Source organism: Tilletiopsis washingtonensis, assembly GCF_003144115.1.
Source record: "Tilletiopsis washingtonensis strain MCA 4186 unplaced genomic scaffold FA09scaffold_12, whole genome shotgun sequence".
NCBI classification, from domain to species: domain Eukaryota; kingdom Fungi; phylum Basidiomycota; class Exobasidiomycetes; order Entylomatales; genus Tilletiopsis; species Tilletiopsis washingtonensis.
Genome location: NW_020312009.1, coordinates 596,441 through 618,461, shown reverse-complemented (window position 1 = coordinate 618,461; position 22,021 = coordinate 596,441). Strand labels below are relative to the sequence as shown.

At 67.8% G+C, this 22,021-nt stretch overlaps 7 protein-coding genes across 7 annotated transcripts; 4 read left to right on the top strand and 3 right to left on the bottom strand.

Annotated features, from left to right (window-relative positions):
• The first annotated feature begins 661 nt into the window (after positions 1–661).
• FA09DRAFT_45634 (alkaline phosphatase-like protein) lies at positions 662–3,094 on the top strand. Its single transcript, XM_025745672.1, has 4 exons — positions 662–1,814; positions 1,867–2,021; positions 2,239–2,560; positions 2,627–3,094. The coding sequence occupies exons 1-4, from the start codon at positions 935–937 to the stop codon at positions 2,986–2,988; spliced, it is 1,719 nt and encodes a 572-aa protein (XP_025598018.1). The 5' UTR covers positions 662–934; the 3' UTR covers positions 2,989–3,094.
• A 10-nt stretch (positions 3,095–3,104) lies between these two features.
• Positions 3,105–4,794, bottom strand: FA09DRAFT_319430 (hypothetical protein; the record flags this gene model as incomplete). Its single annotated transcript, XM_025740942.1, has 5 exons — positions 3,105–3,308; positions 3,366–3,718; positions 3,775–4,204; positions 4,253–4,505; positions 4,568–4,794. 5 exons carry the CDS (start codon positions 4,792–4,794, stop codon positions 3,201–3,203), a joined length of 1,371 nt encoding a protein of 456 aa, XP_025598017.1. The 3' UTR covers positions 3,105–3,200.
• Positions 4,795–8,465: 3,671 nt separating this feature from the next.
• Positions 8,466–10,436, top strand: FA09DRAFT_343502 (GPP34-domain-containing protein; the record flags this gene model as incomplete). The annotated part of the gene is made up of 4 exons (XM_025744604.1): positions 8,466–8,756; positions 8,894–9,140; positions 9,301–9,938; positions 10,000–10,436. The coding sequence occupies 4 exons, from the start codon at positions 8,466–8,468 to the stop codon at positions 10,003–10,005; spliced, it is 1,182 nt and encodes a 393-aa protein (XP_025598016.1). The 3' UTR covers positions 10,006–10,436.
• FA09DRAFT_319424 (hypothetical protein) lies at positions 10,197–12,789 on the bottom strand. Its single transcript, XM_025740941.1, has 6 exons — positions 12,368–12,789; positions 12,035–12,242; positions 11,862–11,978; positions 11,254–11,808; positions 10,735–11,194; positions 10,197–10,676 (listed from the first exon to the last, which is right to left on the bottom strand). The coding sequence occupies exons 1-6, from the start codon at positions 12,703–12,705 to the stop codon at positions 10,315–10,317; spliced, it is 2,040 nt and encodes a 679-aa protein (XP_025598015.1). The 5' UTR covers positions 12,706–12,789; the 3' UTR covers positions 10,197–10,314.
• Positions 12,790–12,961: 172 nt separating this feature from the next.
• On the top strand, positions 12,962–14,423 carry FA09DRAFT_330390 (hypothetical protein). Its single transcript, XM_025742580.1, has 4 exons — positions 12,962–12,997; positions 13,049–14,082; positions 14,154–14,284; positions 14,339–14,423. Exons 1-4 carry the CDS (start codon positions 12,982–12,984, stop codon positions 14,367–14,369), a joined length of 1,212 nt encoding a protein of 403 aa, XP_025598014.1. The 5' UTR covers positions 12,962–12,981; the 3' UTR covers positions 14,370–14,423.
• Positions 14,424–14,450: 27 nt separating this feature from the next.
• FA09DRAFT_308968 (hypothetical protein) lies at positions 14,451–20,354 on the bottom strand. The gene is made up of 8 exons (XM_025740591.1): positions 19,653–20,354; positions 19,291–19,516; positions 19,118–19,239; positions 16,670–19,063; positions 16,563–16,613; positions 16,261–16,505; positions 15,821–16,206; positions 14,451–15,688 (listed from the first exon to the last, which is right to left on the bottom strand). The coding sequence occupies exons 1-8, from the start codon at positions 20,274–20,276 to the stop codon at positions 14,529–14,531; spliced, it is 5,208 nt and encodes a 1,735-aa protein (XP_025598013.1). The 5' UTR covers positions 20,277–20,354; the 3' UTR covers positions 14,451–14,528.
• Positions 20,355–20,568: 214 nt separating this feature from the next.
• Positions 20,569–21,966, top strand: FA09DRAFT_319416 (hypothetical protein). Its single transcript, XM_025740940.1, has 6 exons — positions 20,569–20,720; positions 20,774–20,970; positions 21,024–21,099; positions 21,154–21,353; positions 21,406–21,608; positions 21,668–21,966. Exons 1-6 carry the CDS (start codon positions 20,619–20,621, stop codon positions 21,682–21,684), a joined length of 795 nt encoding a protein of 264 aa, XP_025598012.1. The 5' UTR covers positions 20,569–20,618; the 3' UTR covers positions 21,685–21,966.
• The last annotated feature ends 55 nt before the right edge of the window (positions 21,967–22,021 follow it).

Sequence of the window (22,021 nt, the reverse complement as noted above, 5' to 3'; positions counted from 1 at the left end):
TCGGCGCAGCGGCGATTCTCCTGCGCGCGGCCTGCATCCTGCCTGCACCTGCAGCGGATGCGGAGATGGCCGAGGAGCGTGCTTCGCTGGCAGCAGCACGCTTCAGCGCCTCTTTCGCGCTCTGCTGCCGCAAGAGGCGTCACTTGCGTGCACGTGCGCCCATCTTGCCAAGACCACGCTAGTCTCAAGTGCTACTCTCCGCCACGGCGCGCGTGTCAGGGGGCAGCGCGCCTGTCTCTTTCGCTCTCGGCCATGCCCCTCGCGCTCTCGCAATGACGATCCCGCAGCCGCGTTGCCGCCGGCTCGCCAACTCGCCGCGGCCGACAGCGGCACTGCGCCTGCACACGCCGCGTGCGAGAGCAAGATGGCGCACGCCGGACGCCGCATGAGGCCAAAGAGAGCGCAGCGCGCCGAGAGCGACAAGAACGTGCGGGCGCCTCGGCGGCGTGCGGCGCGAGGCGAGGTTGAGGCGCCATCGGGCAGCGAGCGTCACTGGTGCTGCCGCTGGCGTCGAGGCGCACGGGCGCCAGCAGCAGCAGCAGCAGCAGGCAGATGGCCAGCAGCAGGTGCTCGTCTTTGCCCGCCGCCGCCACCTGGTGCCATTCACGCCCCAGGCACACCCCAGGAGCAGCAGCGGAGCAGCCACCTCCTCGCGAGGGCCGAGAGCTGCACGCGCTGCAGCGGTGGCGGCACTGTGCCTCCAGGAACGGCCGAGAGGAGCGGCATAGCGCACGCAGCAGCGGCCCTTGCACGTTCCATCGCGCGCCGCTGCTCCTGAGCGGTGGCGGATCTTCTAGCGCGGACATCTCGGCGGCATCGCCGGCGCCGGGCGTCGTGCGACATTCGCAGCCGGTCGCCGAGCCTTGTTCGCTTATAAGCGCTCGCCGCGGATGCATCTATCTCCCACACCCCAGCAACACCTCAACACTCCGCGATGCAGCTCAGCAACTCGCTCCTCCAGCTCTCGCTCATCCTCACCGCCGCTGCTTCGGCGGTGCAGGCGGCGCCCGGCCGCGGCAAGAACGGCCACGGCCAGAAGAGCGTCATCCAGCTCATCAGCGACGGCTTCGGCCCGGCGTCGGAGACGTTCGCCCGCAGCTTCGTCCACGCCCGCGACGGCCTGCCGTGGAACACGACGCTGCCGCTCGACCGCCACCTCGTCGGCACGATCCGCACGCGCTCCACCGACTCCCTCGTGACCGACTCGGCCGCATCAGCAACCGCCTACTCATGCGCAGTCAAAAGTTTCAATGCCGCCATCGGCGTCGACGTCGACTCGAAGCCGTGCGGCACGGTGCTCGAGGCTGCGCACGAGCTCGGCTACTCGACGGGCCTCGTCACCACGAGCCGCATCACGCATGCCACGCCCGCCTCGTACGCCGCCCACACGCCCGACCGCGACGACGAGAACCTGATTGCCGTGCACGAGCTCGGCGGCACCGTGCTCGGCCGCCGCGTGGACCTCATGTGGGGCGGCGGCCGGCGCCACTTCCAGCCCAACACGACGACGGGCTCGTCGCGCAAGGACTCGCGCGACCTCATCGGCGAGGCGCAGGCCGCCGGCTGGGCCGTCGCGCTCAACCGCTCCGCGTTCGACGCCTTCAACAACGGCAGCGCCGTCAAGATGCCCTCGCTTGGCCTCTTTGCCAGCAGCCACATGGCCTACGAGCTCGACCGCAACGCCACCGCCGAGCCCAGCCTCACCGAGATGGCCATCGCCGCGCTCAACGCCCTCGAGAAGGCCGGCAAGCCCTTCTTCATCATGATCGAGGGCGCCCGCATCGACCACGCCGCGCACAACAATGACCCCATCGGTGAGCAGTCCTGTGTGCGCCCTCGTCTCGTGCGTCACTGACAGCAGTGCAGGCCACATCTACGACATCTTGGAGTACAACAAGATGTTCGAGGCCGTCACCGCATGGGTCTCCAAGCGCGAAAGTGACGATATCGCGTTGATCAGCACCAGCGACCATGAATGTGGTGGACTGACGTTGGCTGAGCAGCGCCCCGAGGACAGCGAGGTGAGTGACTCGTACACGTCTTGGCGGGGCCTTCCAATGATCTTGAAGCGACTCAACGCGGATAGGGGCGGAAGCTAGGGGCCCTGCCGCGCCGTGGGCGGAAGTTCCCACGCCTCACCATTGCCCGTCGTCCTTACGCACCGCCGTTACTCGCTCACCGTCCTACTCGCCCGCCGCCCCGCGCACCGCCGTTGCTCACACGTCTCTCTTGTTGCAGGCGCTCTACGGCTGGATGCCGGACGTCTTATTCGGAGCCAAGCACACCACCGAGTTCCTCGCCAACGAGTACGCGGCGTACGTCAAGAAGGCGAACCGCACGGACACGGAGCTGCGCGAGCAGATGGTCCGCGAGATCGATCAGCTCGGCCTGAGCGACGTCCAGGACGACGAGGTCGACCGCGCAGTGCTCATCGCCAAGAACGACAAGACGGGCTATGCGCTGCCGGTCTTCCTCGCCTCGCTCGTCAACTGGCGTGCGCACCTTGGCTGGAGCACGACGGGTCACTCAGGGGTGGACGTCAACCTTTACGCTTACCATGGTCAGTGTGGCGCCTGGCAGCCTTCCTCTGCCCTCCTGGACTGACGCCTTTTGCCGCTGCACGCAGCCAACCCGAAGAAGCAGGCCTCGTACACCAAGGCGATGCTCGGCAACCACGAGAACACCTGGATCGGCCAGTGGACTGCGCAGCACCTCGGTCTCACCGCCAAGATGGCCGAGCTTACGACGAAGCTCAACAACGGCACGCAGCACGTCGCCGGCTCCGGCTCGGCCAACAAGACGACGGTCATCGACCGCTACCACGCCGGCACCAAGCACATCCTGCCCGCCTACCAGCCGCCGGCCGCCAAGCGTGCTTGGGGCCTTTCGCATGCGGAGAACGATTTTGTGTTTGGCTCTGAGCGTCGGGCCGCGATGGAGGAGCGCTCGCACGCCGCTGCCAAGCGCCAGGCGCACCGCGACCTCTGAGCCGCCGCGCTCCCACGCCATGCCGTCTGCTCTCACGCCATGCCGTCTGCTCCCGCGCCGTGCCCCTAGACCGCTCCGCACCGGCTGCCTCAGACACGCACGCAATGCGATAGAGACGTGTCAACGAAGCTCGGTCATGTGTGGTGTGCTGTTACAGGGTCTGATGTGGTCATGCGCGGGTCAAGGGAAGAATGATGTGTAGATGAGACGGGTCACTCGACGAGGCGCCAGCTCGTGTCGCGGCGCGTGGAGAGGAAGATGTCCGCGGCGTCGTCCGGCTTGCGCCAGCTGCGCAGCTGCGTGGGTCGGAGGTTGGTCACCTGCCGGAAGCGGCCGTGTCAGCTCTGATCAACGGCTATGCAGACGGTGCTGCTCACAATGTAGCGTTTGCCCTCCTGCAGGCCCTGCTCGCCCAGCTTGCTGACGTCCCAGACCGTGAGCTGTACGCTGCGCTGGCCCCTGGGTCGTCGGCCCTGCCAAGCGCCTCCAGGCCCCGTACCTGCGTCTTCGAAGCGGACGACGCGAAAGTCGCGCGAGCGACGCGGAGCGCACGCGGCGGCGAGCTCAGCTTCCATCTGCCCGCGCATCTCCTCACGCGAACGCTGGCTGCGCTGAGCGGCGAGCTGCGCAACGGCGGGCAGGCTGCTTGGCGGGATGCGGGAAGCATCGCGCTGCGGGTCGGACGAGACGAGAAGCGAGTCCAGGTAGTCTTCGCACTGGCTCGCTGTGGCTGCAGGCGTAACGGATGTCAGGAGCGCTCACACCTGTCCGCGTTGACCTGCTCACCGTAGCTCTGGGACGCGCCGGCATCCATGCCGCTCGCGAGGTGGTACAGCATGCCGCTGAGCTGCTCCAGCGTGCGCTCCGACTGCTCGTACTTGGCCTCGATGCGCGCCCGCACGTCGCCCTGCTGCGCATGCCACTTCTCCTCCTCTTCGGCCTCTTGCGCCTCGCCCCGCGCATTGCTCATGTCCTCGCCGCCGCCGCGCTCGCGCTCGTCGACAAAGGCGAGCGGATAGACGCGAGTAAGGACGATGTCCATGCACGGCACGAGGCCGCCGTCGGGCGTGAGACTGCGGAGCGTGGCGACGAACGGCCGAGGCGCAAAGCCAAGACGCGCGTCCCAGCGCGCCAGCTTGACAGCGTTGCTCTCGAGACACAGCGCCGAGAGGTCCAGAGCTTGCAGCACCTCAGCAGGCTCTGACGACCCATTGAGCTGCGAGAGGTCAGCGTGCGCAGCGAAGCGCGCTTGCGATTGACTCACGCGAGCCCCCGAGATGGCAAGCTTCGAGCCGACCTTGACGCGCCCACGCTGCACGGCACGGTGCAGCGCCTTGTCGATCGTGGCGCGGATGCGGTACCAGCCGTCCGTGAGCTCCACGAATGGCGTCTCGTCCTCCTCTAGCGCCGTAGGAATCGCCATGACGCAGAGCACCATCGACTGGCTGGGCGACGAGTCGTGCTCCTGGATCCGCTTGATCGCCGAGCGCTGTGCGAGATTCACCTCACGCTCGTAGCTGACCAGGAGCGACCGTCAGCATCGTGAAGCGCGGCGGCGGGTCAGGTCAGGTCGGCTCACCGGTAGAGCAGCTGCTTGCACACCTCCTCGCTGCTGAAGCGCCACGCATGCTCGTCGGGCAGCAAGCGCGTCAAAGCCGCGATCTTCCACAAGATCAAGAGCCAGTGATTGCGGATCCAGCGAGCGTCGACGTGCACTGCGCCCTTGCTGTGAAGGAACTCGAGCGCCTGCTGCGGCCCAAAGGCGTCGCCGGCGGGCGTGTCGAACTCGAACTCGAGACTGCGCATGGGCGTGTCGAGAATGACGGGAATCTCGTCGAACTCTGCCTTGACCGCTGCAGCCGAGACGCTCTCAGGGTGCAGGCCGTAGGCACGCATGCCCTTGCGCTCGCTGCGAGGCGTCGAGAGATCGAACACCGCTGGGCCTCCAGAGACGGTCGGCTTGCGCAGCCGTCCGCTCTGCTCGCTGCCCACAACCGAGTGCGGCGCGCGTGCACTGGCAGCTGGAACCTTGAAGACATCGGCAGCAGGCATGCGTTTGCGGCCGGAGGCCAGACCAACGTGCGACGGACCAGCGGCCGTCTTCAGCGGCGAGCTGAACGCTGCTGAGCTGGGCGTGTTGTGTCTGGGCGTCACAGTCGCCGCAGCTCGAGGCGCCGACTTGAAAGGCGTCGCAAACTTCGGGCGCGCCACGCTTCGCGCAGCAGCAACGCGAGGCGTGACGCCGAGTGCGACTCGAGCGGACGTCGATGCCGGCGTGGAGAGGAGATGCGAGCCAGATCGCTGTGGAGTGGCACCGGAGCTGAGCGAGGCGCGCGGCAGCGGCGTCGCCAGTGGCCGCACGAGAGTGTTCGTACGCAGAGGCGTCTCGAATGCCCGCGGAGCAGCAGCTGCCTGCTGCTTGCCTGCGCCATTGACCGACTCGTTCGGGCTGTGGCGCGGCGAGCCGCTGACATTGTCGTGAGGCAGCCGTCCGAGTGGCGTCCGCGTGCGCTCGAGATGGCCACCGGCGGCGTTGCCTGGACGTGCGCCGGCAGCGAATTCTCCGATCACAGCACTTGCGGCTCGGCTAGGCGTGGAAGGCACGTCGTCCTCGCCATCCGCCACGTCCCAGAAGCGCGAGCGTGCAGCCTTTAGGGCCGCTTCACTCGGCGCCTTTAGCGCTTCGCCGCGTCCGCTCTTGAAGCCGATCATAGGAGGCACGGCGCCGTTGCTGAAGGTCGACGTTGAAGCGCCCATCGCGCCTGCAAAGCTCGCATCAAGATCGCCGTCCGCGAGCTCCGCGAAGAGATCGCTGTCCACGCCCGCAAACTCGTCGTCGGAGTCATAGGCCGCACCAGGCTGCTTCGCCTGCTTGCCGCTGCGAGCGCGCTGAAATGCTCGCGCTGCGACGGCCGGCGACTCGAGCACAGCTCCTGTGCGCGCCGCTGGCCGCCGTGCGGCTTCGGGGCTGAGCATGAGATCGTCAAAGTCCTGGCTGTCGAGGCCGTCGAGAAGCTCAGCGTGCTGCGGCGACTGCGCGGTCTGCCCAGCACTGGAAGTGGCTGCCGCTGGAGGTTCCGTGGACGAAGCCGGTGCTAGTGCCGAGCCTGATGCCGTTTGGCTGGAGCTGGCCGCCGTGTGCGGCACCGAAGGCGCCGCGACCGCTGGAGAGGAGGCCGGAGCAGCTGCAGAGGACAAGAGGTCCGGCGAGGCAACGCGACTTGTGGCCGTCCTGGCGGTCGGCGACGAAGACGGCCTGGCAGGCGGAGCGAGCATCGATGCAGCGTCGGTGGCAGCCACGCCCCACGCGGCAACCGCTTCGGCTGCGTCCGCCACGGCGTCCGACGCAAGTGCGCTTGCCACGACGACTGTCCCAGTAGCGCGCGGCTTGACAACCATCGCAGCCTCGGCGTCCATCGCAGCTACGTTTGGCTCGGCGTCCATCATAGCCGCGCCGGCCAGCTCGGTCGCGTTTCGCTCCATGTCCAATGCAGTTGTGCTCGGCTGGCCCTTCTCGCTGTCCTCGACCGGCTGCATCTGCTTCTCTGCCGCGGGAACTGCGGGTGCTGGAAGCGAGTGCGCCGGTGGGATCGGCTCTGCTGCTGGCTCTGCTTGCGGCACCGAGGCAGCTTCGAGCTCTGCGGGCGCCTCGCCCTGCGGCGCTTCGGACGCGGTTTGCGCTTCTGCAGGCACGGCGGCCGGCGTAGGCTCCGGTGCCGCAGGTTCTCTCGCAGCTGCGGTCTCGTCAAGGAGCATTGGCGCGGATGCGAGCTCGGCGGCCGGCGGCGCACCCTCCACTGCTGCCTTGCTAGGCTCTTCCGCGTTCTCAGCCTGCATCAACGCCTCTCCGGCGTCATTGTCCATCTTGGCTGCCACCTCGTCCGCAGCTGGTGCAGCTGACGCAAGCCCGAGCGCGCGCTCAGCAGCATCTGCTTCATCTGCATCCGAGCCCGAGCTCATCCCTCGCGGCGGACTAGGCGAGGCAGCAGATGAAGCGCGGCTTCCGCTATCCGCCCCGGACGCCGTCATTCTGCGTCGTTTTGAGGAGGACGCCGGAGAGCTGAGCGGCGACGAGTCGGGTGCGAGGATCTTGGGCTCCGAGCGCCTCGATGATGAGGTGCCGCTCTTTTGCGGCGAGACACTGCCCTGCACAGACGCACGTGCAGACTTTGCCGGAGAGGATGCAACAGACGTGCTTCGCCTCGACTCGTCCGCATCTCCGCCCTCGTCGTGCTGCTCGGCGGGCTCCTTGGTCGGCGACCTTCTCGACGAGGCGGGCGAGCCATGGCTGCTGCTCGCGTCGGGCTTGCCCGCCCGCTCCAGCACCTCCTGTGCGTCCATGAAGACGACATTCGCCTCTGCCTCGCGCCGTCTGCGCTCATCGCCTCGTGCGCGGCCAAGGGCGCTGCTCACGAGCGTAGGACGAGTGCGCGGCGGCGCAGCGGCAGCGTTGCGTCTGCGCAGGCCGGAGCGCAGCGGCGACGTGTGCGCTGCGGCATGCGCGCTGATGACGTCGAGGTCTGCGGCCGACGTCTCGACGGACGGCGGGCGGCGCACCGAGCGTGAGGCGCCGCCTTCCTCGAGCGGCGGCGCATGCATCGAGATGGGCTGCGCCGGCGAGCGGCGCGCCTGGCGCAGTGCCGGTGCTGCACTGCCTTCGGCGTCCGAGGCGCCGTCCGAAGCCGCGGCGCCGTCGTCGGTGGCGCTGCCGCCCGAGCGGCGCGGCTGACGCGTCGAGACGCGCCGCCGCTTGATGGGCGTCACCTTGCGTGGCGACTCGGCGGCGGCGGCGGCGGCGGCGGCAGCAGCAGCAGCGGCAGGTGCCTCAGAGGGCCGGGCAGAGGTCAGGCTGACCTTGCCGGTCGGAGCCATGGCTGCTGCGCAGAGGGCGGCACGGTGGCGCAGAGGGTGCTGTGAGAGGCGAGGCGAGGATGTGGAGATGCGGCAAGCAGGCCGCGAGGCGCGGCGAGCGAGTCCAACACGCCGCGCGCCGCACGCGTACTTGTCAGCAGCAACAAAGTGCGCTAGCGGCCCGTCCTTCGCGCGTATCGCAACAGTCCCGCTTGCAAGCTTCAGCAATGACTCGCGACACATTCATTCGGCCCAGCCGTCGTGTGGGGACTGCAGCGGCAGAGTGAGCTGCATGCCGGGCTTGGCTGCTCGGGCGCGAAGAGCGAGGCGGCGCGCGTTAATGGACGCGTCTGGCGCAGCAGCCGCGGAAGCGCACAAGCTGGGCACAGGCGCGAGCTTCGGCGGAGTCGTTCGCCGATGCCTTGGCGGCGTGGGAGCAGCGCGCCTTGCGGAGCGGGGGCCAGCAAGGCACACCGCGGCCGCGAAGCGAGCGCAGCAGCAGAGCGCCGCCGATGCACCGGCCACGCAACGCAACAGCCACAACAGCCGCGGCAGCCTCTCACAAGTCACCTCGACATCCGCGCCGCTCACCCTCACTCTCACTCCGTGCCGACGCCGCGCCGCACATGTCCGCCGTCGGCACCTCGGGTCTGCAGCGCCGGCGCGGCGGCGCCGGTGCCAATGGCAGCGCCTCGCCCGCCGCCGGGCCCTCGACGCCCACCGGCTCGGGGCCCGGCGGCGCCTCGGCCTCGGCCGCCGCCGCCGTCGCCTCGGGCGCGCTGGGCAAGGCGGCCCTCACCGGCGACCACCGCATTGCCTACGACCCGCGCGACCTCGACGACCCGCAGGAGACGCGTGCCCACCCGCGCCTCACGCTCATGGACGAGTGCCTGCTGCTCGGCCTCAAGGACAGACAGGTGCGTGCGGCGTGCTGGCGGACATAGGAGCACGGCAGAGAGTGTCGCGGCTCAGGCATGCTCTGTGTTGTGCTGTGCCGGGCTGTCGTCCTGCTCGCGGCCTCTCCAGGCTCTCACTGACGCGCCACGTTCCGCAGGGCTACCTCTCCTTCTGGAACGACAACATCTCCTACACGCTGCGCGGCTGCATCCTCATAGAGCTGGCGCTGCGCCGGCGCATCGGCGTGTCGCGCGACGGCGCCGCTCGTGCGCGCCCGCTGTCGGAGCGCCCGCTCGAGCTGCTCGACTCGCGCATGACGGGCGAGGTGCTGCTCGACGAGACGCTGCGGCTCATCAAGGGCGCCGAGCCGATGGGCGCGGCGCAGTGGGTGGACCTGCTTAGCGGTGAGTGTTGGAATAGGAAGGTCTCAGTGTAGCGGCTTTCGGCGGATCGCGCGGTCAACTTGGCTGTGTTTTCCTTCGCGCCGCCAGCTATGTGCCAGACGTCGCGTGACCACATCGCTTCGAGCCACCGTCTCGCACCCAGCTGCTGACCCTCCCGCAGGCGAGACATGGAACGTGACGAAGATCGGCTTCCAGCTCAAGCAAGTGCGGGAGCGATTGGCAAAGGGACTGGTGGACAAGGGCGTGCTGCGCACCGAGAAGCGCAACTTCCTCCTCTTCGACATGGCCACACATCCGGTGGCCGACTCGGGCGCCAAGGATGCGGTGCTGCGGCGCGTCTTGACGCTGCTGACGTCGCGCAGCGGCACACTGCCGTCGCCCGGCTCGCTGTATCGCGACGAGGGCAAGGCCGTCTCGGCGCCGGCGACGCGCAGCCTGGCGCTGCTCTGCTGTGCCTTCTCCGCCAACGTGCTCGAAAATGCCCTCACGCACCTGGCGTACGACGCGCGCGAGGCGGCCTTCCAAAAGGCAGACGACCTGCTGGCCGACTTTGCACAGTGGCCGATGGCGCCGCGCTCGGGTGCGGCGATTGGCTCGAACGTTGCTGGCCCAGCGGGAGGCGCGCGCAAGCCGGGCATCGGCGAGGGAAGCATGTCGACCGAGGCGCAGGGCGCCGGCGTCTCGACGGCCGAGCTGGCAAAGGCCGTGCGCGCCGAGCTGGTGCGTGGTGATGCCGGAGAGGCACAGTTCGAGACGATTGCGGCCGTCTTGCACGTGCTGAGCCGGATGGACTCATTAGTGAGTGCTCTGTCTTGCAGACGCCGCTACGTGATCGCTGATTGCAGACTTTCGCCGCCAGCTCTGAGAACCCAAGACGCCTCGCGCGCAGACGTCGATCTTCTCACGTCGCATGTCCTTGTGTGCCAGCGCCACCCATCCGACTCTTCCTGTCTTCCCGCGCTTCCAACTCCTCTGCACCGGCTGCAATCGTTACCCAAGAGCACATCACTGCGTGTGCGAGCCGTGATGTTGCAGAGGCCAGAGCGCACCTACTCAGGAGAGAATAGCGAAGCGGCTGATGATCATTAGAGGGAGACATTGCGTTACAGGAGGGTTACAGCAGACTCGCAGCGCGCAGGGTCGCGCCAAGAGATAAGTCAAGGAGGCCGAGCGCTTATCCCGAGCCTTCTTTCCAGCGAGCATCGATGCCATCATCTTCATCGAGCGTCATGACTGGCGGGCGCTCCTCTGTCGCCGACAGCGCAGCGTTGCCGTCCTCCGTCTTGCTGCGCTTGCGGCTCATGGCCTCCTTGGCCGCCATCTGGATGCGTCTGATCTCCTCCTCTTCGCTCGCTGGCGCCGGCTTCTGCGGCAGCCCTGCAACGCCCGGGAAGGAGCCGGACGGAGGACCGCGCTTCAGTCCGGGCGCAGAGGCGCTGCTCGGCGCGCCTGGCATAGGCGGCGGCGCGTTGATGCGGTTGGGAATCTGCAGCCATGCGCAGAGCGCCTCGGTCTGCGGGTTGGTGTAGTATGGCGCTGTGGACGCACACGCTTGTCAGACATGCTCAACATCAGCACAATGGTCTGCACTCACGTGGTCCGGGCGCTGAGCCCTCCGGAACAGTGACTGGCGGCGCGGTGTGCACGAAGGCTTGCACGCCCGCGATCGCGAGCGGATGCACGTCGGCGCCCGGCGGGACCTCGCCTTCGCCACGCACGCGTGATGAGAGGTTCTGCTGCACCCACGTCTCCTCGGCCTGCACCATCTCCCGCATCTGCGCGCTGCCCGCGGCCGGCATGGCCGGCTGATGGCGCGTCAGGCTGAGGTACGAGTGCGTGGCGCGCGTGACGGCGAGCCAGTGTGCGACGTGGCGGAACGTCGGGAGCCGCGGTGGCGAAGGAGCCGGATTGCTTGGGCCCGCGCCATCAACGGCCGCCTCGGCTGCGGGCTCCATGCCCTCTGCCAGTGGCTCGCCAGCAGCAGCGACAGGGGCAGGCGGCAGTGGCAAAGCGTACGAGTCATCGTTGTCGAATGGCGCCGGGATGTCCAGAATCTGGCGCGGAACGGCAACGTCAGCCTGGCGCAGCGCACAAAGCCAGCGCTCTATCTCACCTGCAGGAAGTCCTGGCCCACCATGCACTTGCTCAGCGCCAAGAAGCGCGTCTCGCCGTCCTGGCGCGTAGCATCAAGAGGCATCGCCGCGTCGCTGCCCGACGCAACTGCGTGCGGCGGATCCTCGTCCATGTCGTCCTTCACTGCGGAGGCAGCTTCCACGGCAGCATCTGGTGCCAGCGCGGCCTCCGGCTGAGGACTCGGCGACATCTCAATCTCGATCTCGTCCGGGTTCGCTTCGGCCTCGACGCTCTCGTCCGGGACGCCCTCGGCGTCATGCGCGCCAGCATCCAGCACGACCGGCACGCCGCCCCAAGTGCGCGCACGAGGCGCTGCCGCCTCCTCAGCAGGCGGAAGCGCAGACGACGAGGCCGCAGCGTTGTTGCTAGGCCCGCCAGACTGCTTGCCCTGTGCAGACGCCACAGTCGTGACGCTGCCGTCGTGCTTGTACAGCGCGGCGAAGCGGACATGCAGATGCGCCGAAAACCAGTAATCGGGCGCCAGACCACGCAGGAGCTCCCACAATGGCGGCGAGCCCAGCGTCGAGGTGTTGATCTGCAGGCGGTATGTCAGCGCTGGCTGAAGAGCCCGTTCGAGTGCATACACACCTCGTCCTTGAAGAAGGGCTTGCGACGGATCAACGCCTGCGTGTCGCCGTGCTGCTCGATTGTGTTCGGCCAGTCGTGGCTCATCACGACGTGCGGTCGACTCTGCGCATCCGCAAGCTGCTCAAGACGTGTCAACGTGACGCCACAGCGCCGCTCTCAGCATGCGCACTCACCAGCGAGAGGCGCCACGAGTCATACACGCGCGTGTGATAGATGCTGCGCACGGCGCTGCGGTCGTACGGCAGCGTCTCGTAGCGGCCGCGCGTAAAGTCGTGCGACTTGTAGATGCCCGAAATGCCGGCGATGCGCAGGCCACCTACTTCCACACAGCCTGCGGCGCCGAGGTAGTAGATGTTGGGCGCAAGCCAGCCGCCGTGGTAGCTGGCAGGGAGCGGTCAGCACACGCAGATGCCCAGGCAGGTGAATGCGGGCTGGCGGGGGTCTCCGCACCAGCATGTCCCATGCTCGACCCACCGAGCCGCGCACTCCGTGCTACTGCCACTCACAGCTCGTGCATGTAGTTGCTCGCCTCGTGGTTGCCGCCGATGACGAGCGTGAGGATGGGCGCGACCTTGACGCCGCTGTAGTAGTGCGCAAAGTCGCCGAGCTGCAGGTACTTGTCGGGCATGGCGATGCACGAGAGATCCGCCGCATTGCGCGCTGCCTGCACGTCGCCGCAGAGCAGCAGCAGCTGCGTGCGAGTGACCGGCGCCGCCGCCGCCGTGGAAGAAGAGCCCGAGGCGCCAGCCGCTGCCGGCTGCGAGGCGCGCGCATCGAGCGCGGCGATGCTGGCGTAGATGGCGTCCAGCTCGCCGTGCGAGCAGCCCTCGATGGCGACGCGCATGGCGCAGAAGGGTGTGGCGCGGAGGGCGCGGCGGGCGAGGCGGGTCGCACCGGCTGGAGTCGGGTGGCTGATGCGGAGCGGAAGGAAGCAGCGGCGAGAAGCAGGATGTGCGGAGAGCAGCCCTCATGCTGGTCCCGGCGCGTGGGAACAGTCGCAAGCGCCGCCTCTCGGCCGGGAGAGGGGCAGCGAAATTCTGGCGCGGCAAGCCTTGCGCTTGCCTCACACGAGCCTCTTCCTTCCTTCTCCTCACCCATCCTCCACGCACAGCGAGCCACGATGGCCTCTCCCTCTAGTGCGTAGTCGCGACTGCGCGTATCTCTACCCAGGCTGACCACTCCTGCAGAGCCGACGCTGCAGGCCATCCACGCCTACCTCGCCGAGGTGGCGCCGCAGACGGCCGCCGCGCTGGTGGCCGAGCAGCAGGTGCAGCCGCTGCCCGCCGCGCTGCGCCGCTCCACCAGCCAGCGCATGCTCGCCACGTTCGGCGGCGAGCAGGCCGCTGCCGCGCAGGCGAGCAGTGATGACAGCTCGAGCGACAGCGACAGCGGCAGCGAGAGCGACGACGAGAGCTCGGGCGACGAGTCGGACGCCGCGCCCGCCGCTTCTGCCGCTGCTGTCACTGCTGCGCCAGCAGCGCCAGCGTCGTCGACGGCGCGCAGCTCCTCTTCGTCCTCATCCTCCTCTTCGTCTTCATCCTCTTCGTCGTCATCGTCGTCGTCGTCGTCCTCTTCGTCCGAGTCTGACAGCTCCGACTCGGAGAGCGAGAGCGAGGACGAGGCCTCGAGCGCCGGCGCCAGCACTGTGGCCGTCAGCGTGGCACTGCAGACCCCGACGCCGGCCGCCGCACCTGCCGCAGCCACTGCCGCAAAGCGCAAGCGTGCGGCCGATGACGAGGGCAGCAGCAGCGATAGCGACAGCAGCAGCAGCTCCTCGAGTAGCAGCAGTAGCAGCAGCTCGAGCAGCTCGAGCAGCTCGAGCGACTCCGACTCAGACTCCGGAGACGAGTCGGACAGCTCTTCGAGCTCCTCAAGCTCGTCCAGCTCTTCCAGCTCCAGCTCTAGCTCCAGCTCTAGCAGCAGCAGCTCGTCGTCCAGCTCTAGCAGCTCGTCCTCTTCTTCCTCTTCTTCCGACTCGTCCGATTCGGATGGTGATGCCGTCATGGCCACCGCGCCCTCCACGCCCGCGCCACCGGCTCCCACTCCGCGGCCAGTCCCGGCATCCGCCTCTGCGTCGCCGGCGCCCTTCAGCACGCCGAGCGGCAGCGGCGCCGCAGGCGCAAAGGGCCGACGCAGCACCGGCACGCCGTTTCAGCGCGTCAAGAGCGATGCCGTCGAGTACGCGCACGAGGGCATGAAGGACATGAGCTACGAGGCCGCAGTGAGTATGCCTCGTCTCATCTCTTCATCAACTTAGCGGCGGCCGTCTTCTGTAAGCTGACACATTCACAGGCCGGCCAGTCCGGCTATGGCGCCAAGGCGTCGGCGGACCTGCTGCCCACGCGCGGCAAGGGCTTCACAAAGGCCAAGAACAAGAAGAAGCGCGGCAACTACTCGGGCGGCGAGATTGCGCTCGGCAGCAAGTGAGTGCTGTGTCTCTCACGCCTGAGACGGAGGCTAACGCTGCGCATGCACAGCTCGTTCAAGTTCTCCTACGACGACGAATAGACGGCTCGTGGTATCGTTATGTGCTCCGGTTGCAATGGTTATGCCTCACAGATACTCCAAGACGAGATGCTCTGCGTGTGTCGGTGAGTATGCATTGTGTTGTCATAAGAGTCCAGAGATGGTGGTACATGGTGCAGGAATGGATGGGAGAAGGCGCCCTCAGTCGCCAAAGACGAGCAGGCGGGGCTTGGCGGCGTCCAAGGATGCGCCTTTGGCAATCCAGGCCTCAGCGAGACGCCGGCCAGCCTCCGTCGGCTGGCTGAAGGCCGTGGCGCAGGCGCGGTGGCCATACTGCTGCTCCAGAGCCGCAGCAGACAGGCCGTAGACGGCGGTGCTCAGCGCAGCGTCGAGCAGGGCGATGCCGAGGCCCGCACGCCGAGCGATAGGCAGCACGTGGATGCGGTGCACTGCGAGCGGCGGCGTCTGCTCGGCGGACAGCGGCGCAGAGACGAAGATGGCGTCGCCGCCGTCGTCGAGACGTGTGGTGCTGGCAGAGGCATCCTCGTCGCGCTCGCTCGCAGACAGCACCCGGCGCGCGGCACCGGCCTTGGTGCGCCCCACGACGGCAGCTGCCAGCACGCGGCCGCCGCGCGTCGAGCTGACGGCCACCAGCACCTTGCACGAGCGCTGCGTGACCTCGTCGAGCGGCGCAGCGCCGAGGGCGTCGTCGATGTTGCGAGCCACCTCGGCCAGCTTGCGCGCAACCATCGCATCGGTGCCTCCGAGCGAGTACGAGAGGATGTGCACCTCGTCGTCGCCCAGCACCTCGGCCGTCTTGCCGCGCAGGCGCTTGACCAGCGGCGCGCGCAGCGTCTTGGTGGCGACCTCGGTGCCGGCGGCGAGGAGGCTGCGGTTGCTCCACTCGACGCCGCGCGTCATGCGCTCGTGGTGCTTTGCGTGCAGCGCCGCATCCTGTGTGTCGGAGCGGTCGTACGACATCTCGCACTCGCGGCACGTCGTGCGGATGCTCTGGCCGAGGTCGAGCACCATCTGCTCCGGCTGCTTGGGCCGCAGAGGCTGCAGTGCACGGCTGGACAGGGCGGACGAACGGCCCTTGAGGGACGGCGAGGGCGGCGGCGAGTCTCGCGCCGCGCTGTCAACTGACGTCGCTGGCGAGCTGATCTCGAGACGAGCGCTGGCGCGCGAGGGGCTGCTGGGCACATCGCTGCTCGAGATGCCGTGTCTGCGCGGGCTACGCCGACCGCCGGGCGTGGTGCTGCCTGCTGAAGCCGGCGAGGAGACGATGCGCTGCCGTTTGGCCGCCTGTCCGCCGTAGCTGGCCTGCCGTGCTGCGGGCCGCTTAGTCTGTGGTGTCTGCGCTGTGAAGAAGGGCCGGGACTGTGTCAGCTCTCTGCCTCTCACGCGTCCCTCGCCCGCTCAGCCTGCTCGCTGCATCAGAGAATGCATTGCGCAGGCCGTGGCCGGGTGGGCTCAGGCTTGTGGCTACGTACAGGCTTGTGCGGGGACCAAGATGGGGTTGCTCATCGAGGCGTCGTGCTCCGTCTGCAGGCCCAGCGTGCCGATCTGTGCCTTGATCACCTCGAGCTGGCTGACGATCTTGGCCGTGCGTGCGGCCTCGGCGGCCTCGGCCTCCTCATCTCCGGCGCCCGGCTGCGGGCCACGCTTGGCGCTTGCACACTTGAAGAGGTGCGCAAAGTCTGCCAGCGTCGACATGGGCACGCGCGACTGCGCACGCTGCGCCTGGTGCTCCTTGCTCGCCAGCATGAACTCCTTAGACACGCTCTGCGCGCGGTCACAGATCGACAGCGGCACGCCGGCGAGCGCCGCGACCTGCGTGCCGTACGACGACTCGGCGATGCCCGGCACAAGGCGGTAGCTGGAGCGCGGCGTCAGAGGTGAGGCAGAGTCGTCGGTGCTTTGAGCCACTCACGTGAACACGACCTCGCGCTTGGCATCGTCGACGAGCACCTGCATGTGCTTGTTGCTGACGCGCGGGTACGAGGCAAAGTCGAACGCCAGCGAGGTATAGTGCGTGAGGAAGAAGGAGAGGCAGCGCGTGCGGCCCACGAGGTGGTGCAGCACCGCAAAGGCGATCGAGGTGCCGTCGAACGTCGAGGTGCCGCGGCCGAGCTCATCCATGATGACCAGAGAGCGAGGCGTGCACTCGCGGATGATCTGCGGGTACGCGGGTCAGAAGTGAGGCGAGGACGCATTGTCTGCTGCTGCACTCACGCGGGACGCCTCCAGCATCTCGACCATGAAGGTGCTGTTGTTACGGAAGATCTGACGAGGCAAAAGCGTCAGGTGGGGCGCTCGCAAGTTCCATTCGTGCTACTCACCTGGTCGTTGGCACCCATGCGGCTCGCGATGCGGTCGACGGGCGAGATGCGCGCACGCGTGGCCGGCACGCGGCAGCCCATCTGCGCCAGGATGACCGCGGTGGCCGTGGTGCGGGCCGTCGTCGACTTGCCCGCCATGTTGCCGCCAGTGAGGATGACGACCTCGTCGTGCTCGCCGCCGAGCGCCACGTTGTTGGCGATGAAGTCGGCACCCGAGGCCGTGGCCATGCACGGGTGGCGCAGCTCCTCGAAGTCCACGAGCGCAGTCTCGCAGTCCACAAATTCGGGGCGGCACGTAGGCTCGCCCATGGCGTACGATGCCTTGGCGAGGCTGAGCAGGCAGTCGAGCTCTGCCAGGCCCTTGACTGCGCGCAGGAAGAGCGGGCCGTCGTCGGAGAACTCGACAAAGAGCTGCGCGTGGAACTCCTTGAGCGCGGCGAGGCGCGTCTCGCGCGCCTCCTTGAGCTGCTGCACCAGGTCGCGCACGGCCGGCGAGTAGTAGCGCTTGTAGTCCTTCACCTGCGACATGAGCGCCCAGTCGTTGGGCACGCGCGTCTTGATTGGCACCTCGACCTGGTAGATCTCCTTGGTGCCGATGTGCTTCCACTTGACCTGGCGCTTCTCGAGGCCGACGGCCTTGGCTGCCTTGGCGAGCTCGTTCTCCAGATCACGCTCGATCTTCGCGATCGCGTCGTCGGCCGCATCGTAGTCCTGGTGCACGTTGCGGCGCGGCGAGAAGGCGCCATCTTCCTGCACGGTGAACATGCTCTGCAGACGAGAGGAGCGCTTGGCCACGGCAGGAATGGAACGCAGCAGGTCGCCGACGACGGGCGTGGCGAAGTCGTGCGCAAGCTCGAGCAGGCGCTCGACGGCCGGGTCGATGCGCGTGAGCGCCTTGAGCGTGCGCGTGAAGTCGGCTGGCTTGCACTTGCCGGCGTAGATGCGCGGCATGATACGCTCGATGTCGGGCAGGCTGCGTGCAAAGCCGTCGAACTCGTCCTCGAACGTCGGGTTCGTCAGGAAGGCGTCCACGGCGTCATGACGCGCCTCGAGCGGAGCGCGCGCGGCGAGCGGCGCGACGAGCCAGATCTTGAAGAGACGCTTGCCGAACGGCGTGATGCAGCGGTTCAGCAAACGGTGCAGCGTGCCCTCGTCGTCGCCCTGCTCATTCGAGAGCACATTGAGGTGCGTGAGCGACTGGGCGTCGAGCACCAGGCACGCGTCCTGGCGCAGCGGGTCAAAGACGTCGAAGTTGCGGCTCGAGACCAGGTCGGCGTCGAGGTTGAGCTGCTCGAGGTACCAGAGCATGCCGCCCAGCGCCGACATGGCTGCTGGCTTGTCGAGCATCTTCTGGATCGCCGCGGGAAAGACGGAGGCCTCGGTGGTCTCCTCGCCCGGCGCAAAGAGCGCGTCGAGCTTGCGCCGTGCGCCGTGCAGGTCCAGGAACTCCGAGCCGGCCTTGAGCATCGTCGTCTGGCAGCTGAGCGGCACCGTGTTGCGCAGCACGCGCATGGTGCGCTGCGAGAGGCCGGCCTTCTCGTGCATCAGCTCCTTGATGCGCAGGCTGCGCAGGAGCGTCTCGAGGCGCGTGCGGCTGGCGTCGTCGTCGAAATGCGTCAGGCGGAACTCGGCCGTGGCGGCGTCGAGGATGCACACGCCAAAGGTCGGCACGGCGGCGGCCGTCTCCGAGCCCGCGTCGCCGTTGAGCGCACCGAGGAACATCTCCTTGATCGAGACGCAGTAGCTGCTCATGTCGTCGGGCAGGCACGAGGCGTCGACGATGGTGCCGCCGGTGAGCACGTGGCGCAGCTCGCGGCGCACGATCTCGCTGCCGCCGCCGCGCGTCTTCTCGCCGACGCGCATGCCCTTGGCCACCGCCGTCTCGCACTGGTCGACGCGGCCGACCTTGTAGCCGAGCGCGAGGAACTTGTTGGCGAACATTTCGAACGACGACTCGGGCACGCCGACCATCTTCATCTTGACGCGGTCCGTCAGCTTGAGGTCGAACTCGCGGTGCCCGATGAGCGCGTCCTCCTCGTACAGCTCGTAGAATTTGCCCTTCTGGAAGAAGAGCACCGTGTCCCAGTGCTTCTGCTTGATCTCCCAGAACTGCACCTCGAACGGCGTGAAGCCCTTCCAGGCGCTCTTGGGCACGTAGAGCGTGCGCGGGTCGTACTCGGGCTCGCCGGGCCGGTTGCCGTCCTTGTCGCGCAGGTCCTGCAGGAAGCTGTACGCGACCTCGTTGGCCGTCTTCTTCTGGCGCTCCTCGACGGCGCGGCGCTCGGCCTTGGTGAGGTGCGCCAGGCTCTGCGTGCGCGGCTTGCTGGCGGGCACGTCGCGGCTCGGCGGGCTGCCGCTGCTGCGGCCAGCGGGCGCAGCGCCCATCTTGAAGGACTGAGAGCCAAGGTCAGGAATGGGCGACTGGCGCGCGGAGACAGCAAAACTCACTGCAAGACGGCTGCCCGAGGCGCCTTCGCCGTCCGTGTCCTCGACCACGCGGCGCGCAGGAGCCTTCTTCTTGGGTGCAGCGCGGCTCGGTCCAGCTTCGGCTTCCGTGTCGACGTCCATCGCTGCATGCACGTATCAGCGGCTGCGACGCCAAGGAAGCTCAGGCCACTCACCACTGGCGTCAGTCAAGGCGGCACTCTCGCTGTCGTCGTCGTCGACCAGCCAGTCGTCATCGGCTCGGCCGCGCGCCTTCTTCGCGGCGGGTCCGGCCTTGCCGCGGCCGTTGGCCTTGCTGGCGGAGACGGGCGCGAATGCGTCGTCCGAGTCGCTCTCGGCCGTTGCAGCAGAGGCGCTCTCGGCATCAGACTCGAAGTACGCGGGACGCTTCAGAGTTGCGCGCTGTGGGTGATGGCAGTCAGCAGGCGGTCGCAAGACAGCGCAAGCGAAAAGAGGCGCATACATGCGGTCTGTGCCGCAGGATAGCCCTCGTGTATGCGGCAGGAAGATCCTGCCGCATACACCCCGCATCACTCACTCGCCGCAGAGGCACCACAGCCTCGTCCTCGTCATCCGAAGCTTGAACTGATCTGGCTGCACGAGACGAGGAAGCAGCGGCAGTTGGCTGCCGGCTCGCACTTGACTCGGAGTCTTGAGCAGCATCTGGCACCAGCGGCGAGCTCGCCGGCGGCGTCGGCTCGCCGCTCGCGGATGCAGAGACAGCCGCCGGGCGCACCACCTTGGCCGCCTTCTTCGCCGTGGGCCGCGATGCACTGGCACGCGTCTCGGCCTCATCCTCCTGGTCCGCGTCTTGCTCCTCATCATCGCTTGCGACCAGGACGCGCTTGGCACCGCGAGACGCCGCAGCCTGGCCCGGGCGACGTACGGTGGGAGGAGGCGTCTGCGTGTCGGCCGGCGGCGCGGCGACTGTCGCGGGGCGGGACTTGCGCAGGGGCGTCTGGGCCGGCGGCGGTCTCATGGCGCCCTTGTCGGTGGGCGGCGACTTGCTGGACGACGAGGCGGCGGGAGCGGCGGCAGCAGTCGCAGGAGCGGATGCCGACACGCGCGGCGCAGCGGGCGCAGGGCCGGGCGCCGGCTTCGCCTTCCACATGCTGAACAGCGTCGTCTGCTTGCCGGCCTTTGCCGGCGTGGGCGGTGCCATGGCGGCGGGTATGTGAAGGAACGAGTGACGGTGCGGTTCTGAGTGACGAGGGTGGGAGCCGGGACGAGCGATGGGATGTGGTGTGGTGGAGAGGAGCGAAGCCCAACACCAGCGCCCGCTGCTGCGCTCGAGCGCGCACTTTGGCGCGACACGCGTCGCGTCGCTTCAACACCCACGTCACAGTGACGGCAAGTGCGAGCGTGGGAGCAAGTGTGCTTTCGACGTGGGCGTCACACGTGATACAGGCTCAAGGCCGAGGCGCACGGACGGCCACGCGCCCCTCCGCTCCGTACCACCTTCCACCCTTGCGCTGCTGTCCCATCTCCGTGCCGCGCGCGTTCCATGGACTACTCGTCGATTGGCCAGGACCACCACAGCAGCTCCGTCGTCGACATGAGTGCCGCCGCGCCCGTGCCGCACAAGTACAGCGTCATCCTGCCGACGGTGCGTGCGGCCCGGCACGCCTGGCAGCCCACGCCTCGCTGACAGCGCGGCAGTACAATGAGCGGCGCAACCTGCCCGTCATCATCTATCTGCTCGCACGCATGTTCGAGCAGAATGCGCTCGACTACGAGGTGATCATCGTCGACGACGCCTCGCCCGACGGCACGCTCGAGGTTGCCAAGCAGCTGCAGAGCGTGTACGGCGAGGAGCGCATCGTGCTGCGCCCGCGCGCGGGCAAGCTGGGCCTCGGGTGAGTTGCACGGCTGCGTGTGCACTGTGGCAGCGCTCTGATGCGCGCTCTAGCACGGCGTACGTGCATGGCCTCGAGTCCTGCACCGGCGACTTTGTCGTCATCATGGACGCCGACTTCTCGCACCACGTGAGTCTGCGCCGCCGTGCAACAGCACCGCAGCATCTCACGACATCGCTTTAGCCCAAGTTCCTGCCGGCGATGATTGCGCTGCAGCGGCAACGGAATCTGGACATCGTGCAAGGCACGCGCTACTCGGGTCCTGCGACCGGAGCCGGCGTGTACGGCTGGAACCTGAAGCGCAAGCTCGTCTCGCGCGGCGCCAACCTGCTGGCCACCTTTGTGCTGGGGCCGGGCACGAGCGACGTCACTGGCAGCTTCCGGTAAGTGCTGCCGCAATTGTCGCCAGCGCACCGCTCAGACCCGCGTGCACAGGCTGTATCGCCGCCCTATCATCGAGAAGCTCATCCGCGAGGTCACGTCGAAGGGCTACGTGTTCCAGATGGAGATTCTCGTGCGCGCAAAGGCCAGCGGCTGCTCCGTCGGCGAGGTGCCCATCACCTTCTGCGACCGCGTCTTTGGCGAGTCAAAACTGGGCGGCGACGAGATTGTCAGCTACGCCAAGGGCGTGTGGAATCGTGAGTGCCCGGCGACGAGCCCGGGCCAGCGGGCATCGGCTGACGGACCCTCACTGCAGTCTTCGTCAGCATCTGAGAGCGGGGTCGAGGGCGCAATGTCACTGTTGAGCGATGCTACAATGTGGCGCTGGTCAGATTGCGCTGCGCCGCGGGCACGGCCGCTTAAGGGGTAGAACAGGATCGCAGCAGACCTCACGCGGGCAAGAGGTGCAGACTGCCGCAGCGGCAGAGGTATCTAGATTGCAGCTAGCGGCGCGCCGAGCTCTCCCATCTCCCGTCTCTCCTTCGGTCTGCATCTCCGTCTCGGCCCCGATCTCCGTCCCGCTCGCGATGACGGTCCCTGTCCCGCGCCCAGTCCTTCGCCCTGTCACGCTCGCGCTCCCTCTCCCTCTCCCGGTCTCGCTCGCCGCCAC

What these genes read in the sequence shown, in the direction of transcription:
- FA09DRAFT_330390 (XM_025742580.1), top strand. An exon ending in ACATGAGCTACGAGGCCGCA is followed by an intron (nt 14,083 to 14,153) that starts GTGAGTATGCCT and finishes ACACATTCACAG; the next exon opens with GCCGGCCAGTCCGGCTATGG. An exon ending in GAGATTGCGCTCGGCAGCAA is followed by an intron (nt 14,285 to 14,338) that starts GTGAGTGCTGTG and finishes GCGCATGCACAG; the next exon opens with CTCGTTCAAGTTCTCCTACG.
- FA09DRAFT_319416 (XM_025740940.1), top strand. Translation starts at nt 20,619, where the DNA reads ATGGACTACTCGTCGATTGGCCAGGACCACCACAGCAGCTCCGTCGTC. An exon ending in ACAGCGTCATCCTGCCGACG is followed by an intron (nt 20,721 to 20,773) that starts GTGCGTGCGGCC and finishes ACAGCGCGGCAG; the next exon opens with TACAATGAGCGGCGCAACCT. An exon ending in GACGTCACTGGCAGCTTCCG is followed by an intron (nt 21,354 to 21,405) that starts GTAAGTGCTGCC and finishes CCGCGTGCACAG; the next exon opens with GCTGTATCGCCGCCCTATCA.
- FA09DRAFT_319424 (XM_025740941.1), bottom strand. Translation starts at nt 12,705, where the DNA reads ATGCGCGTCGCCATCGAGGGCTGCTCGCACGGCGAGCTGGACGCCATC. An exon ending in AGCAACTACATGCACGAGCT is followed by an intron (nt 12,243 to 12,367) that starts GTGAGTGGCAGT and finishes GCTCCCTGCCAG; the next exon opens with CTACCACGGCGGCTGGCTTG. An exon ending in ACTCGTGGCGCCTCTCGCTG is followed by an intron (nt 11,979 to 12,034) that starts GTGAGTGCGCAT and finishes CGTCTTGAGCAG; the next exon opens with CTTGCGGATGCGCAGAGTCG.
- FA09DRAFT_45634 (XM_025745672.1), top strand. Translation starts at nt 935, where the DNA reads ATGCAGCTCAGCAACTCGCTCCTCCAGCTCTCGCTCATCCTCACCGCC. An exon ending in GCACAACAATGACCCCATCG is followed by an intron (nt 1,815 to 1,866) that starts GTGAGCAGTCCT and finishes ACAGCAGTGCAG; the next exon opens with GCCACATCTACGACATCTTG. An exon ending in AGCGCCCCGAGGACAGCGAG is followed by an intron (nt 2,022 to 2,238) that starts GTGAGTGACTCG and finishes CTCTTGTTGCAG; the next exon opens with GCGCTCTACGGCTGGATGCC.
- FA09DRAFT_308968 (XM_025740591.1), bottom strand. Translation starts at nt 20,276, where the DNA reads ATGGCACCGCCCACGCCGGCAAAGGCCGGCAAGCAGACGACGCTGTTC. An exon ending in CTGTGGTGCCTCTGCGGCGA is followed by an intron (nt 19,517 to 19,652) that starts GTGAGTGATGCG and finishes CATCACCCACAG; the next exon opens with CGCGCAACTCTGAAGCGTCC. An exon ending in CGCCTTGACTGACGCCAGTG is followed by an intron (nt 19,240 to 19,290) that starts GTGAGTGGCCTG and finishes ACGTGCATGCAG; the next exon opens with CGATGGACGTCGACACGGAA.